The sequence below is a fragment of the Amblyomma mixtum genome, chromosome 10, assembly GCF_055824585.1.
Source record: "Amblyomma mixtum isolate Tamu chromosome 10, ASM5582458v1, whole genome shotgun sequence".
NCBI classification, from domain to species: Eukaryota; Metazoa; Arthropoda; class Arachnida; order Ixodida; family Ixodidae; genus Amblyomma; species Amblyomma mixtum.
This window is the reverse complement of record NC_143021.1, coordinates 49,565,632-49,583,674: the sequence shown is the minus strand read 5'-3', so window position 1 is coordinate 49,583,674 and position 18,043 is coordinate 49,565,632. Positions and strand designations below refer to the sequence as shown.

The following is an 18,043-nucleotide window of genomic DNA, read 5'->3' as shown; positions in this document are numbered from 1 at the left end:
TCAGGTGTGTGGGGTATCAGAGCCAGCAGAATTCAAACCGATGTACTATCGCGCTCAATATGAGTTGTAACGCGCGGTCATCGACCGGGCCTCGTTCCGTGGTGTGCCTCCTCCAAACAGTCGCTCGGAATTCTGGGAGAAACTTTTTCCTGAGCGGGGGTGCTGTTGTTTCTTGGAACAGCAGTTCCTCCCAGAATTCCGAGCGGCTGTTTGGAGGAGGCACACCACGGAACGAGACCCAGTCGATGACCGCGCGTTGCAACTCATATTGAGCGCGATAGTACATAAGGCCCGTTCATTATTGGAGAAAGTATCAGAGAAGACCGGACAAGTAGCTTTAATTCAGATTGAACTTGCCAAGGCCTTTCATAAAGTTCTTCACGATTTCTTGTTTGCGGTCTTAGAGCATGCAAATAGTGGACATGTTTTGCTTACGGGCATAAGACTGCTATAAGGAGTCCTATACAAGGATAATTGTTAACCAAGAGCTAAATAAACCTATTCCGTCGAAATTATCTGTTCGCCAAGGCTGTCTGTTATTACCTTCGTTGTTTTCCCTACGTCTTGAACCCCTTTGCTTCAGTAATATTAACAGCGCAACTATCCGTGGTTTCTCCATGGCGCAATGTGAAATCGACTATGCAGATTATGACGCCCACTTTTTTTCTGACAAAACGAGTGTGCTTGAAGCATTACATTTGACTGAACAGTTTTGTGAGGTATCAGGAGTGGCTCTTAATTTATATAAATCCAAGGGGTTTTGGTTGAGCCATTGGGGTACAACGCCAAGTCATTATGGTGGCACAAAATGGGACTGCTAGACACTTCGCTATCTAGGGGTTCCTCTTCCCCAAATTGGTAACAGTGGAGCCTACTGGGATATACAATCTCCATGAGGCTACAAACCCAGGCTTGGATGGGTAGGGAAATGTCGTGTTTGCTCGGGCTCAAGTCTGAAACAGTTCTGTATTTCCAAAACCTGCCCATGTGCTGCAGGTTCTCCACTGTGCGAGAAAGAAAGTGCAGGTGCTGATGATACACAGAATATTTACTGTGATATCGGTTATCAGTTCAAGCACGTGCCTATGACGTAGGACCGTCTCGGCACATGCTATAGAAGCAGAAACGTCGTGGAATAAAACTACATTCGTTCCTGCCCTCGTTCGTGCGTCGTGTCTTCCCTTGGCCACGATAGAACAACTGGCGACGAGGATGGGATGATGCCACGATTCTGAAGCAAGCACCGGCGCAGCTGCTGCAGCGGAACGGACGGCCGGGCCACGATAAGAAGGCAAGCGTTTCAAAAGGGTAATCCCTGTATCTTCGCAACGTGTCGGAAGCATGCCAGAGTTTAACCCAAGAAGCGACGATATCAAGTCGTATTTCGAGAGGTTTCAGAATTTTGTGGCACTTAACGACGTTCGGGAGACTAAGAAGTTGAGCTTGTTCTTGAACGTAGTAGGCAGTACAGTGTACGGGGAGCTCAAGAAAATTATAGTTCCTGACATTCTTACTGGCAAGACCTTCGCAGACATAAAGAAGGTACTTGAACAACACTTCAGTTCCGAGTACACAGTAATAGCCGAGCGTTGCAAGTTCAACAAACGCACGCAGCAGGAAGGAGAATGCGTCAAGGAATTCATGACGGAACTTAAACATCTGGCGCGTAATTATGAGTTCAAGGCGTTTCTGAATGATGCCTTGAGGGATCGCCTGGTGGCAGGATTGCGCGACCAAGAGACTCAAAGGATATTGTTCGCAACGGAAGACTTAACCTTTGAAAAAACTTGCAAGATTGCGCTCGAAAAAGTACTTGCTGCGAAGCAAACAAAGGAGCTGCATTTCTAGGCAGAATGCTCGGCCGTCGTAAATGGGGTTCGAGGAAGAGTGAAAACGAAAGCCAGGATGTCAGGAAGAGGGAAACAAAAGGTGCAAAATCGGACAGTTTGTTATCGCTGTGGGAAAGGGCCCGATTCAGACAAGTGCTGGTATCGCAACGCGAAGCACCGCGCATGTGCACAGACGGGGCACCTACAAACGATGTGCCAAGAGAGAAAAAGTCGTCCGGTGAACTACGCTGAAGCGACGGACGAAGAATCTGATGATTCCCAGGCATTTCACGTCGTGCTATGCGCGAGAGATTGGAAGCGAGGCTACAAGGTTTCCGTGCAGATTGAAGGGAAGGCCATTTCTATCCTTTTGGATACGGGCGCAGCTGTCATGTTGATGCCTGTACTTCTGAAATCTGTACTTCCGAAATAAAGTTGTAAGTTCAGCGCTCCTGTCCGTCGTGTTCCGCCTTTTTCTTGTCCGTTGTGTTTTGTGCGCTGGTTCCTTCAGAACCAAAGGTGTCCGCCGACCAGCAGACCTCCCGGGCCCTGCTACCAAGACCACCACAGGACCCACAAGCAGTGGCAGGAGAAGGGCGTCCAGAGCGCGGCGAGGCCAGGTCTAACGGCACAGCACATGAGGAGCCTACCATTACAAGAAACCAGTCATCAGCAGTAGCATTGCGACGAAGCACCCGTGCGCGAAACCCTCCCGACAGATACACTACAGAAGACTTCAGGAAGAAGAAATAGTAGTAATTAAAATGACTTTTGTTTCACTAAGAACGGAAGAATGTGATATCGGTTATCAGTTCAAGCACGTCCCTATGACGTAGGACCGTCTCGGCACATGCTATAAAAGCAGAGGCGTCGTGGAATAAAACCACATTCGTTCCTGCCCTCGTTCGTGCGTCGTGTCTTCCCACGATAGAACATTTACTACTTTGGTATGACGTTCCCAATGGCAACTCATGCGTCGCGATAACCTATTTCTTTCTATAGACTCTGGTGGAATATAGGCCTTGTTCACTTATTCGAGCATCAGCTAGTTTTGCGTTCTTTTTTCTTTTCAAATCGGCAAACCATCCTTTTTTAGTAGCCGCGCTTATTAAGCGTCTCTGTGCTCATTTGCCTTTCTGTTCGCACCGACTGAATACACTCATGAGGGGCCTTTATAGGGATTGCTTAAGGAAGTTGCTTGCACCTTCAATTTTCTCACTGTGCGCTTTTCTTTAGGAGAGCTCTTGGTTAACAATTAGCCTTGCATAGGACTCCTTATAGCACAGACATTAAGAAGCTGACTGTCCATGCTACACTTTGAATATTGCAACCGTACTCACGTCTATACGGATGGCTCGGTAACCTCTTCTAGTTCTGCTTGCGCCGTGGTCGTCCCTGCGCGACAGAGTCAAATTCATCAACAAATTTCGCATCGGACTACCTCTACTGGAGGAGAATTAGCCGCACTTCTTGCGGCGGTAACATATATCTCACAACAATCACCTGAAAAATGGGCTGTTTTCTGTGATTCAAAGGCTGCCCTGCAATGTCTTCAATCTGCCTTTAAGCATAGCGACCATGAGCAACTTGTAGCGGAGATACGATATGTGCGCCACCAGGCAATCTAACAGGGTCACGAAATCATGGTCCAGTGGGTACCAGGCCATAGCGGCATTGTTGGTAACGCCTTAGCTGACGATGCTGCTCGACTGGCTCACGATACAACCAACACTGTCCGCACTGTAGGCTAACAAGAGCTGACGCAGCGAGGCACCTTCCACTGCTCGCCCGAAACGTGCCTGTAAGTCGTAGTCTGCCCCTGGAGGTTGGACACCCCGCTCGCACCACTTCGATTTCCTGCTTCAACTTCATATACCAGCCGGCCTCCCCTGCGGTGGATGGATGGATGGATGGACGGATGGATGGATAGGAGCGCCCCCTTTGGAACGGGGTGGTGGCAATTGCCACCATGCTCAGCTTTTCCCTACTACGGTGATACTACGGTGTTGTGCCGCCTGTGGCTGGAAGTGGCGTTCACAAACGCCTATTCCAATCTCATCGCAATGCAGACTCTCCAGCGTGTGACCAGTGCGGTCGCGATGAGGATGATGAAATAACTTTATTGGCACCCGTCAAGGAATCAGAGGGCGAAAAAGACGAGTCTTGACCGCCGTCATCTTCCTCCCCTTTCAGCGGGCACCTGCTCTATGACTGCCCTCGTTTTGAGCGAGAGCTCTATTTCCTGACTGCTACCATCTACCGCTTGGACTCGCGCCCTCTAACAGAGTCCAAGGTTCTGGGGCCTCGGACACAAGCTTCCTCACAAAGGAAAGTGGTGAAAGCACTCCTAAAATTCCTAAAGGACTCGGGGTGGTACTACCGTTTATAATCATTAAGTTTTTAGTGCGCGCCCTCTGTCCCCTTGACATAGTGGTTGATGGACACCTGAAAAACTCATTTCATTGCCGTTCTTTTTCCTTTTGCCGCTTTGTTTCTGTCCCCAAGTATAGGGTAGCCTACTGGGCATCGCCTGGTTAACCTCCCTGCCTTTCCGTTCATTTCGCGCTCTCTCTCTGCAGAGTATGTTTCCTGTACCGTAGTATCGGTAACATTTTTTAGAGTTACTGGAGACCAGTGTTTTAAAACCAGTTAGGCGAATGTGCATTTCTTCTGCTGCAAAAACATTCTTCTTTAAACTGCATACATCTACGCTGCCTGCGAAGGCATGGCTTCATGCCAAGGACATGCTCGCGCCATGGACGGTGGATTGGCACCTCTGCTTTACGCTAGAGACAACTGACCATGGTTTTATTATGTGCATTGATGTGTTCTTCTGGGACATATTACAATTAAGGACATGGACATCACACCCTACAGTATCCGTTTTTTGCTTGTGGAGAAAAACTGTGTTGTGTTATATGATATATTTATGCTGTTGGGACTATTTAGTCTCTGGAAGAGACGCATGATGGACCGCCACGCCGAATCACCACGGTCGTCGAAATCCTTGTTTCGTGGTGTTTCGCTTTGGTGCGGGGCGTATATGCTGGTCTACATTAGCCGCCTAGATGGCTCCCCTATCTGGATGCATGTGTGTGCCTCCAAGACTTTTGATGTTCTGGAAGGTAGGGGCAAGCAGGTGTGTGGTGGCCTGGTGTTTTGTGTCGTCAGCATGGTTAGAATTTTGTTTGCGGCACTACTCCCATGCAATAAAAAAAGGCGGCGACAGCCTAGTGGTCTCGCTGAGCGGCCCTTGAAGGAGATGTGTTCGCGCAGCCACGGGTTCGACTCCCAGTCATATATATTGATTCAATTCCTTTTTCTCTTTTTCATGGTTTGACATCTTACCCAGCCGAAGGTCAAAACCAGTCACCCGGTGACCGAAGCACAAGGCCCCGTAGGGATGCTTTCGCTACAAAACGAATTGCTTGGTTGATCAATTGATGAAATGATAAATTGGGTGAGACAGTATCGAATCAATATAACAGTATAACAATATCAATTTGAGACAAAATCAATATAAGCTGAAATGATTGAAGCGGTACCCTATATATGCAGTCTACCACCTTTCTTGCTAGTTTCTACCACACAGATATGACGTGAAGAAATAAAAGTTTTCATATGCATTGGTTCAACGTCTGATCTCATGCACCTTAAAAACATGATCACGACAGTGGGATATGAAGTATGGCTGCTGACCATACAGAGCTTCATCAATCGCGGTTTTGCTGAAACAGATGCAGCAGGACCTTTCTACTTTACTGCACAGGCGTGTAGTGCTCAGTAGTGCTCAGCGAAAAGATTATTTTATCGCCGGCGTTAGCATCTATCGCTCGCTGAGAGCCACTCTGCAGGGGCTAGCTGTGCAGAAGTGGCCGAACTTGTTTTCTCTCACTGCACCATTCATTTGCAGGTTCGCTTCCTTCACGACTGCTTGGACTCGGACCAGATGTGCTTCAGTGCCTGCGGGTTCTTCAAGGTTAACCTGACTCTCCTCATATCGGTAAGCTGCACAAAAAAGCACTGGACCTTACTTCCAAGGGACGAACACGGCCACAACATGTCTCAATGGACGCAGCTCTGGAGGGCCGAGAGTTAAGCGCTTTGTAAGAAGACGAATTGCAAAATAAGACATCGTACTAAGAATTCCGACGGGACATGCTTATTCACAGCGGATGCGATACGAGTAAATGTCAAATAAAGTAAAATGTCCAAAAGTAAGCATGCAAACCATTCGAAAAGTGTGCGGCGGGCGCCGGTTACCCAATCCCGCTAACTTGTCGAAATTCATAAATTGACCGCACTGGCCTAAGTATCATTAATCCCTAGCAGATTATAAACGCGCATTAAAAAACGGCTCGGGTTCTGCCGCAACATATCATTCTAAGCCCTGCGGAGATAGTGAACATGTACTTGCGAATAATTCTTGAAGGATAAAGAAGCACGACTTTTCGGTGACAGTACAGGCCCATATAGCAGTGCATGGCATCCCGTTGATCACATATAGCGCTCCATGGCACGGCGGTGGCTTAAGACCGGTAAAATTGCGTACTGACCATTTGTAGATTGGTGAAGAATTACAGGTGTTCTATTAAGAGCATGCTTCGTGTTGTGTATATGGAATGGTCCTAAAAGAAAGCGTGTTATGTTTTTCTCGGTGGCAATGACGGATACTTCATTCTAATCAGTGGTGCGTCCTGTTGATATGTTGGGTTCCATTGCAGCATTACATGTAGAGGGGCCGTTAATGACGTCATTGTCGCGCTCTTTGAACCTTCTTCCGTGGTTTCCCGTTTAGCCAATATAGGCAGCGTCACAGCCTTGACACGGTATCTAGTACACCATGCCAGAGTATCTCGTGCCATCTAGACGGTCTTTTACTGGGACCAGCTGTTGTTTTAACTTGATGGTAGCCACTTGAGAAATTTGCGATCCTTTTAAAATGCGTGACAGTGTTTCGCTCGCCCCGGAAGTGTAAGGAATAGTCGCCCGCTTAGTTTATGCGTTTTTCTGCTCTTGATAAACTCTGGAAGCGTGAGCTTATCGCTGTTATTTTTCAATAGCTGCTGAGGATATTCTTCGTTTTGCAGATCTTGCTTCGCGCTGTCGATTTTCAAGTGGCGTTTCTTGAAGCTCCAGCATAGGGTAATCATCATCATCAGCCTGACTATGCCCATTGCAGGACAAATGCTCCTCCCATGTCTCGCCAATTAACCCAGTACTTTGCCCGCTGCGGCCACCGTATCTCCACAAACTTCTTAATCTAATCCGTCCACCTAACTTTCTGCCGCCCCCTGTTACGCTTGCCTTCTCTTACAATTCACCCCGTTACCCTTAAGGACCATCGGTTATCTTTCCTTCGCATTAGATGCCTTGCCCAAGCCCATTTATTCCTCTAGATTTGAACTAGGATGCCATTACCACACATTTTTTTCTTCCCCCACTCTGCCCTCTACTGGTCTCTTAACCTTACACCTATCATTTTTCTTTCCATAGCTTGCTGTTTTCATTAACGTAAGCTGAACTCTTTTTATTAGCCTCCACGTTTCTGCCCCATAGGTGACGCCCCATGACGTCTTCAGTCGATATTTCCTTTAAGGTTTCCACAAAGGGGCGACAGTCCTTAGTGTAGGTCGTCTTTCATCCAGTTGCTGGTCGAAGGGCTTTTTGCAGATGTCGGGACAGTTGGTACAGTGGTGAACGCGTGTAGGCACGATTGGTCCCAGCTGCACACCTGGCTTGAGCGCATTTATAACTTCATAGATCGCTGTAGCCGAAGCGTTGTGGCAGTCAAGCTTGTTGTACATTTGTTTTCCTTCAGGAGGTACGTGCTTGAACGCTTCAGTCAACAGATTCTCCAGTTTCGATTCAATTTGCTTTGTTGGATCGTGGTTGAGTTTCATATAGGTGTCCAGACCTGATGTTCTCGTCCAGAGGAAAAACAGCACGCTTGTAACCTCAATGTATCGAATACAGACGCACAGTGGAAACTAACTGAATTTATAGCCAGGACATGCTTTTGGGCCGAAGCGGTCGGTCGCCAAATCGTTCTTTAATCGCGCTTTCACCCGATGCTCCACGCTCTTCAAATGACGTTGCGAATTCGAGAAAGCGAAGCAAGATCTGCAAAACAACAGATAGCCTCAGCAGGAGCTCAAGAGCCAAGAGCGCAGGAGGTAGACTTGACCAAGAGCAGGAAAAACTGAGAAACCAAGCGAGTAAGTATTCTTTAGGCTTCCATAGTATTCCTTAGAGGTAAGCGAAGCTTCCACGCATTTTCAAAGGCTATGGTGTGCACATTTCTCTTGTGCATGCAGGTGGTTAAAAGCCACGCCGCGGTGGCTCAGTGGTTACGGCGCTCGGCTGTTGACCCGAAAGGCGCGGGTTCGATCCCGGCCGCGGCGGCTGAATTTCGATGAAGGCGAAATTCTAGAGGCCCGTGTACTGTGCGATGTTAGTGCACGTTAAAGAACCCCAGGTGGTCGAAATTTCCGGAGCCTTTCACTACGGCATCCCTCATAGCCTGAGTTGCTTCGGGACATTAAATCCCAATAAACCAAACCAAACAGGTGGATAAAAACATCTGTTTCGAGTAAAAACCGTGGAGATTTCTGAAAATACCCTGGCGTGGTGTACATGGCAACGTGCCAAGGCTGTGGCGCTGCCTATACTGACGAAACGGGAAACTTCCGACGAAGGCTCAGAGAGCATCAGAAAGACGTCATGAACGGCTGCTCTGCACCTAATGCTTTGAACGAACACAACGTGTGAAGGTCGCACAGTTTATTGGAACGAAGCGTCCGTCGTTGCCACGGGGAGAAACATATCGTCACGCCTCCTTTCAGAATCATTTCAGACACCACGGAGAGAAATCAGCAGAACAGGACAAGTACACAAGGGAAGGAATTCGCACGGACGACGCTGGACACACAACTAAAGAAATTTGTACTTCATCTAGAATCGAGCAGAGTAGGGCGCACATTCGCGTGCGCTGGCAATGTCACATACAAAACACAAAGCATGCCCTTGAAAAAGCACGTGGAAATCTACCATAAATCTAGAATCGCTCACTCCTCAGTTTTAGCCGAACTCAAGCCCGCGCACCATGTGTTCACGTACGGGCCCCGAAACGTTGTGTTTTGTTTTCCTTCAAGGATTGGGGCGGGAGTGTTTTTTATTTCATCAGTTCTGAAATATGATACGCTTCCCTTGGGTAGTAGGCGTTTCCAATGGGACAGTGAAGCCGGCACCGTACAGGGAACAATGACAAACCACTGTTCAATCTGCGATGTGCCCAGTCAGCATTTTGTCAATCAATTGCTGCAGTATAAAAAATAAAGTCGATGACTTTCACTTTCTTCTTCGTACCGTCCAACCGACCTTTCTTCTGGGAACAGAATCGCGGCTCGATCCGACCATCTCAAGCGCTGAAATATTTCCTGACAGGTACGAGTGTTTTCGTCGCGACCGTTGTGCACGTGGCGGAGGAGTGTTTATTCTAGTCCATAAAAGTGTCCCATGCGCTCAAATGGAATTCTCTGATAGTGAAACTGAATTGATTGTTTGCAAAGTATACTGCCGAACGGGAAAGCAATGGTTCTTAGGTCCATACTTAGCAGCGCTGCTAAGTATGAATCCACACCAACTAGCCCAACTTTCTGTACTTATTAACTACTGTTCTTGGGTCATTTTATAGGCCTCCTGGTCCTTCTTTAAAGCCGCTAGTTGGGTTATCTAATTTTCTTGAAACCATTAACACTGAATGCCTTGTTTTAGGGGGGGGGGGGACTTTAACCTTCCGGACATTGACTGGTCAGCTGACGAACCAAGAGATATAGCTCGAGGGAATCTATACTCGACTTTTTTTGACATTTTAGATTCCAACACCTTTTGTCAGTATGTGCATGAACCATTTCGAATGGACGGAACTGGTCACGTACTCGACCTCTTCCTGTGTAACGTGCCTGATGTTGTATGCAATGTACAAGTGTTGCCTGGTTTGAACGACCACAATATTATTCTAGCTGATTTAGTAGTTCGCTATGTGAAGGTTGCGAAACCACCGAGGCGAAAGATTTATGCTCACAGCAGGGACAACTACGAGGCGATTAGCGCTGCTTTCGATTCGTTCTTCCCAACTTTTGATGAACTCGCGGATAACTTAAATATCGAACAGCTATGGAATACTTTCAAACAGAAACTGTTTGAATTACGTGAAGCTTTTATTCCATCAAGCATTATATCAAGTCGGAGAGCTTGAGATAAACCCTGGTTTAACACCGAGTTACGTGCCCTTCGCAGACAGTGACGAATGTATCGAAGATACAAATTGTCTAAATTGGCAGAGTGTTTGGCATTGCCGAAAACAATAAAAAATGAATTCAGACAGAAGTCTCACATCGCTAAGGGCTTAAAAGGGTGGACGTGCAGGCTAGATGGTGAACCATGATTCTTTAAAACAGCGCAAAAGACAGGGACACAGACTGCGCTCTGTGTGTCTTTTCTGTCTGTGTCCCTGTCTTTTGCGCTGTTTTAAAGAAGCTAAGGACTTGTATTTTTCGAATCTAGGAGAAAGGCTTGTCAGAGATAGCAAAGAATTTTGGAGGTATGTGAAGCGTAATGGTAAGGATGACAGCTCGGTACCTGCTCTGAAAAATGATGAGATAATCATCCATGATGATGAGTCTAAAGTTGAAATGTTTAGCCGTTATTTTTCATCTGTGTTTTTGCCACCTAGTTCACGTTCTGTCTGTTTTGCATTACCTCTTGAAATAGACTGCATGCCGGAGGTTACTTTTTGTGTTGATGGTGTGCGTAAATTATTAAAGGATTTGAACCAGGCTAAGGCTTGTGGCCCTGATGAGATTCCTGCCGCAATTTTAAGGAATTGTGCGGATACATTATGTCTGTATTTCACCCGGCTATTCCAGAAGTCCCTTAATGGAACCCACTTGCCTGCTGATTGGAAGGTAGCGCGTGTCGTGCCCATACATAAGAGTGGTATGCGAAACTCCGTTCAGAACTACAGACCCGTTTCCTTAACCAGCATAACCTGCAAAATTATGAGGTATGTAATATATAGTTGCGTTATGGCCCATCTCAGCAAACACAATCTCCTATGTAGTCAACATGGTTTCAGGTGTGGATGATTTTCCTGCAGTACGCAGCTGGTAGAGTTTGTTCATGATTTAGCATCGGCAATCGATAAGCAACAAGTTGTGGACTGCGTTTTCTTGGATTTCCCTAAAGCATTTGATGTTGCCGCGCACAGTCTTCTGCTCTCCAAATTGAAAGCGTATAACCTGGATTGTAAAGTAATTGCGTGGATTGCAGAATATCTGTCGTTACGAAAACAGGCTGTTGTTCTGAACGGTATTTCTTCACAGTATGCACCAGGTACGTTGGGCGTTCCCCAAGGCTCAGTATTGGGACCACTTTTGTTTTTGCTGTATATTAATGATATTTCAGTTGGCATACAGTCTTCATTCAGGATGTTTGCCGATGATTGTGTTGTTTACAGAGTAGTAAATTCCACTTCTGATTCGCAAATCCTACAAACTGATTTAGATACTATAACAGACTGGTGTGTACGTTGGGACATGTCCTTAAATATAAACAAAACTGTTCACGTCACCTTCACAAGAAAACGTGCTAATCATCCGTATAGGTATAGAATTCCGTATAGGTATAGGTTTTGCTCTAAACATAAGCAAGCCATTTAAATATCTAGGTGTCTTTTTTACATCGGACTTCCGATGGAATAAGCACATTAATTATATTGCGAATAAGGCAGCGTCACGTTTGGGTTTTCTACGGCGGAATTTTAGCCATTTACAAAGTAACTTGAAAACACAGCTGTATTTCAATCACGTAGCTCCATACTTGAATATGGATGTGTTTGCTGGGACCCACACACATCTGAGTGCGTAGGAAAATTAGAGAAAATTCAGAATAGGGCTGTTAGATTTGTTCTTGGTAATTATAATCGGCAAGTTAGTATGACGGGAAGCAAACGAAAACTTAACTGGCAAGAGTTGAAGGACCATAGCAGGTACATCAGATTGAAATTTTTCCATGAGATTTATTATTCGAAAACTGGCATAAACCGCGAACAATATATCCAGGCACCTCATTATGTATCAAAGCGACTGGACCACTGCTTGAAGGTCAGGGAATTTTCTTGTAAGGGTGACGTCTTGCGTTATTCTTTTTTTGTTAGAACTGTTCGGGACTGGAACAGTTTGCCATCGAACATTGTATGTATCACATCTAATGAAGCATTTTTCCATGCGCCGCAATATATGTTTTACACCTATAATGAAGTCTGTACCCCCCTGCAGTAATGCCTGCGAGGCGATGTAGGTAACTAATAAATAAATAAAATAAATCAACAGTGTTTATAATGCTGTGGTATGCGAGTACCCGTACTGTTTGTTTCTTAGAACGTGTCTAGGGGGGTGGGGGCGAAGCTAAAGGCGTAACAACGCCTGACGGGACCTCGGCCCCCCAATACAAATTCAGCACAAAATATTAATACATTTCGGCAAGCGGCACTGCACTTGTGAGTCAAACAAAACATTTTTACATCTGATAATGAAATGTAAATAAATGCATAAAAACACGGTAGTAGCAAGGCTAAAATAATGAACTTTGGGACAGAGAAAGCACAGAATATTTTTTTTATCAGGCTTCCTTCTTTCTAGTGGATAATACGCATGCAAGAACACACAATGTATTTACAAAGCAAAGGAAAAACCGCTTGAAACCAAAATATTTTTACACTCTTTTTTGAATACAGGAAATCTTTTGTTGAAATCTACATTGAAATCGGTTCTGTTCAACATCTTAATTGTATGAAAGTTTAATGTTTGTCGTCCATATTTTGTTCTTATAGCTGGTAGTCTAAGTGTTGGGTTTCGGATTGAATAGCGAGATTAATTACCTGAGGAAGTTGGATAGAGCTTGTATTTATGAATCCATAGAAGTAACTTGAAATAGTTCACCTGGTCGGCCCGGAGCATACAATATTTTGTGAAAAGTGGTTTTGTGGGTAAGCTTCTGATGTTTCCATGGAAGTTTTCGCACATTCTTAACATTCTTCTTTGTAGGATCAATAACCTGTTGTAGTTAGAATATGTCGTTGTGCCCCATGTTAAGATGCCATAACATAACCTGGAGTAGAATAAAGAGAGATACAATTTTATTTTGAGCCACGTTGGTAATAGACCCTGTATTCTGCATATGCTACCCACTACTCGGGAGAGATCAGTGGTGAGCTTAAGAATATGGCACGTCCATGAAAGATCCTCAGAAAACCAGACTCCCAGAAATTTTTGTTCACTTACTTGGCTGATCAGCGTGTTTTCAAACTTTATATTCATTGCATAGGAGTCTTTTTTATTGATCGGCTTAAAAACGACATATTTAGTTTTACTATTATTTAGTCCTAGCCGATTCATTCGTAACCATGTAGAGAGATTAGAAAGGTAAGTGTTAACTGCTTATTCCAGGGATTCATTTGACTGGGCCTTGAAGAACACATTTGTATCATCGGCGTACATTATTAATTCGGGAGAACTGGGTATTCTTGTTATATCATTAATGTACATCAGGAATAGCAGCGGCCCTAAAATGGATCCCTGGGGAACGCCATTCAGAACTGTCAATCTGCTAGATAACATTTCGTTAGCAGATACACACTGATACCGGCTGTGAAGATATGTTCTGATCAATGCCAGTGGGACTCCTCTTATTCCATATGTTTGTAATTTATTAAGCAGTATATTGTGCTGTACTGTGTCGAAGGCTTTCTTTAAGTCTAGAAACAGACCAAGTGTCAGGTGCTTGTTATCAATGTTTTCAATTATTTTATCTTTTATATTGATGAGTGCCTGTTCTGCAGACTTATTCGTCTGAAACCCATACTGAGCACTACTAACTATATGATGCTTTTCAAAGAAGCTCGACAGCCTGACATATATGGCACGTTCGAATATTTTTGAAAACACTGGTAGAACCGAAATGGGCCTGTAGTTGTTAACATCGGTTGCTCCGCCACCCTTATACACAGGAGTTACTTTAACAATTTTTAGTTCCTCGGGAAATTCTCCAGACTGGAGCATCTTATTTATAATATCACTCAATATCAGGCTAAGTGTATTTGCAACATATTTTATGGGTGCGACTTTTATGCCATCTACTCCAGCAGCGACACTATTCGACAGACTTTGAATTATGTTATATATTTCAGTAGGTGTCGTTGGTACAAGCACAATAGATTCGAGTTGCTGCTCTGATACCAGACTGCATATTTCATCACGAGCCTGTTGACACGAGCCTATGGTAATGAAATGTCTATTCATTTCTTCAGCAACTTCCGTTACGGGAACTCGAACGCCGTCTTTGTAAATGTATATTAAGGCGGAAGCCTTTAATGTCTCATCGTTGTAAGCAGCAGTTGTCGACAGAAAATGTCACGCTTTTCAATTGGTGGAAACGGTCGTGACGTCACAGTGCGCGAATTTCAAACGGGGCCAATTGCACTTTGGCTAGTAACCATGCAACCAATTGAAGGGATCGTACAGTGATGCTCCAAGTAAGTGGGACTGAGCTTAGTTAATTGCTTAATTACCCAATTAGCCTAATTAGATTTACTAGTCAGGCTATATAAATAAATAAAACCGATTAAGAAATTGGTCGAGCTCAGGAATCGAACCCCGGTCTTCGGCGTGAGAGACTAGCATGCTATCCACTCAGCCATGCCAGCTCGATGTTTTGGAATGAACAAAGGCGCGTCTAGTGAATACGGTGTCTTCACTCACTCTCATCCTCCTCCATTCCCTTCCGGCGAGGTTTAGGTGTCCACCGACAAATGAGAGACAGATACATTTCCTTTCCTCAAAAACCAATTTACCGACGAGCGAGGCGTATAGAACCGAATGGGCGATGGCGTTCTATGGACTCCTTGGCAGCGTTGCAAGACGCTGTCGCGTTCCACTCTTAGGGGCGAAGCTTAACATCTTAACCACACATCAGTGACCACACTTTAGGTCAAAAAAGTGCCCCCCTGAATTTTGACGGGTGTCCACCGAGATATGTGAGACAGTTACTGCGTAATTTCCTTTCCACAAATACAATTTTCATTTTCTTCATTACGGCTCCTCTTTATCTATCTTCTGTCACTCCCACTTCCTCCCTTCCTCTACGGTGCGGTTCAGGTGTCCACCGAGATGACAGAGAATTACTGCGCCATTTCCTTTCCTCAAAAAGCGTTGCGTTCAAAGGGCAAGGCATCGCGCCGAACGGGTGGTGGCGTTAGGTGGACTCCCTGGCAGCGCTACAACGCGCTGTCGCGTTCCACTCCTAAAGGCGGAGCTTAAGCGTCATTAATTAGCAGATAATTAGTATTCAGACATTAATCAGTAATTAGCAATTAATTAGTGATTTGCCATCACTTAGTAATTAGTACTCAATTATATGTGACGCCACCAGTGCCACAGAAACAGCGAAGGTGGTGCGGAAAACGCTTCCGCCACTACCCACTTTAGACAGTCAAAGTGCCCCCTGAATTTTTATGTCTTGTTGGTGGCGCTTTCTACCCATTACTTCGTTGACGATGTCCCATACTTTCCTAGAATCATTTTGTACATTCATGAACCTATCTTCAAAATATGTGTCCTTGGCCTCTCTTAAATCGGAATTTAATTGATTTCTAAGCTTCTTGAACTCCACAGGTACGCTTGTATCTTTGCATCTTATGAATTCGTGGTACTTTTTGTTCTTTTGCGTTATCCTCTTATATAGTTCACGAGTGATCCATGGCCTCTTTATTTTCTTGCTCCTTGCTTCATACTCTTGCAATGAGAAGGCCGCGTTGCAACATCTAGAAAACGTCTTCAAGATGGCGTTATAGGCCAGATTGGCGTTGGTTTCTTCATATACATCAACCACCGAACAGCTGGTTGAATATTTTTTTTATTTATTCATACTGTCAGCTGCTGCCAAGACAGGAGTTGAGATCCTTGAAATAATCAAGAACTAGATGCAGTACATCAGCAGATCACCGGCTTAGGAGAAATACAAAACAATACAACAATACAAATTTATAGGAAAGACAAAATGACATGTGATATGAGTTAAAAACATACCAGTCAAACCAGTCACAAATACTTCATGAGGGCGTTTTCAAAAGCCTTTAAATCCGAACATTGAATCACTTCTTTTGGTAATTTGTTCCATTCGTCAATAGTGCGAACCAGAAAAGAGTATTTGAAGGAATCTGTTCTAAAATCCAGAGGTGTGATATGTTTGGAGTGTTTTGTTCAGCTGCCAGAAGCATTCAATGGTTTGATGTATCGGTCTAGATTGAACTTACAGCTACCTGTCAGCACATGAAAAAAGAATATCAGTCTGTTAAGCTGCATTTTCTGCTTCACAGTTGTCAGCCCGGCCCTGTTTCTAAGTTCCGACACTGATTGGGTTCTAGAGTACGAGTTGAAAATAAATCTTAGAGCTTTGTTTTGTACCCGTTCACATTTCAATATGTTTTGTTTAGTATACAGCTCCCAAACATGACTAGCGTAAGTCAGCACTGGAAGCACAGCCATCTTGTAAGCAAGTAGTTTTACCTCTAAAGTGGCATCATGAAGTTTTCTTCGCAATAACCAGAGCTTCCGCGTGGCCTTATTGCAAACATTGTCAATGCGCGTTGTCCAGTTTAGGTCATGTTTAAGGTGAACTCCTAAGTATTTGACATCGGTTACTTGAGTTAATGCTGTACCATTGATACTGTAAGTGAAGGTTAAAGGGTCTCTTTCGCGTGTCATGCACATAAAAGATGTTTTCGTTGCATTCAGTTCCATTTGCCACTCGTCACACCAGGAACTAATTTTCTCCAAATGGTTTATTTATTTATTCAAAGTACCTACAGCGCCCATGAGGCATTATTGTAGGGGGGTTATTACTATATACAATAACAAATGCAAAGAAGATATTAGAAAACATGTCAGCAAGGATAACACAACGTATTAAAGAAGACTAAATGAGTTTACAAATAGTATGAGTGATGGCACAGTGCTGGTAAACACACGAGACCTGGAAAAAACTAAAAAAAAATACATCAGACTATCGCTTCAACAGCACTTTCGAAATCAGGTGCACAAACCACATCATTCGGAAGCTTATTCCAGCCCAGGATTGTGTTAGGGAAAAACGAATACTTAAATACATTAATGCGGCATTGATAACTATTAATCTTTTTCGTGTTATCGAGTCTCTCCGAAATGTAATATGGCTGCTTTAGATAAGTGTTTTTATTAATACCGGTACGCTCATTGGTTGCTAAGTTCTTGCTGGTCAGAAGAGGAATATATTTTTTAATACACAATGGTATCATCTGCATAATGTTTCATCACAACTTGTGGGGAAAAACCTGTGCTCATGTCACTGATATATATCGAAAACAGTAAAGGCCCTATTACCGATCCTTGCGGCACACCTGATCGAACTGATTTTTTAGAACTATGAGTAGAGTTTAATGAAAAAAATTGCTCTCTTTGTGATAGGTATGCCTCTATTCATTTCACTAGCTGATTGTTGCCGAGGGTAAAGGACCGTTTTATAAGTAGCTTTCTATGCGATATTCTATCGAAAGCATTCCGGAAGTCAATAAAAACTATATCGATTTGCCCCTTTCCATCAATAAATTCACCAATCTCATGTACAAGCTCAGTCATAATTGTGGATGTTGAGTACCCTCGTCGAAAACCGTGCTGATTGATCCCCAGAATGCCGTTTTCCTCCACAAATTTCATCAAGTGGTTGGTCAAAATATGCTCTAGCGTTTTGCAACATCTACTGGTCAGGGAAATTGGTCGGTAATTCATGACATCATCTTTGGGACCTTGTTTATGAATTGGCATTACCTTAGCCAGTTTCCAGTCATTAGGTACTTGACCAGATTCAAGGTATTTCTGGAAAACATCTGCGAGGTAAAATGAACACCACTCTGCTTACCGCTTTAAATAAGCATTAGGAATTTCATCAGGACCTGGGGATTTTTTTTCGTCCAGTTTGAGAAGTAGATTGAAAATGCCGGTATGACTTACTTTAAGCTCAGGTAAAGGTTGTATATCAAGAGATTCCGTTTGGGGCGTAGTACCGTCATCCAAAGTAAAAACTGATTCAAAGTATTCTTTTACGAGGCATGCCATATC

At 44.3% G+C, this 18,043-nt stretch overlaps 1 protein-coding gene across 1 annotated transcript in view; it reads left to right on the top strand.

Moving 5' to 3' along the window:
* Positions 1-18,043, top strand: part of LOC149325741 (uncharacterized) — a 101,874-nt gene that overhangs the window by 55,703 nt on the left and 28,128 nt on the right. Inside the window, exon 3 of the mRNA XM_089563810.1 lies at positions 5,743-5,832. Coding sequence (XP_089419936.1) covers positions 5,743-5,832 — 90 coding nt within the window. The remainder of the gene's footprint in view (positions 1-5,742; positions 5,833-18,043) is intronic.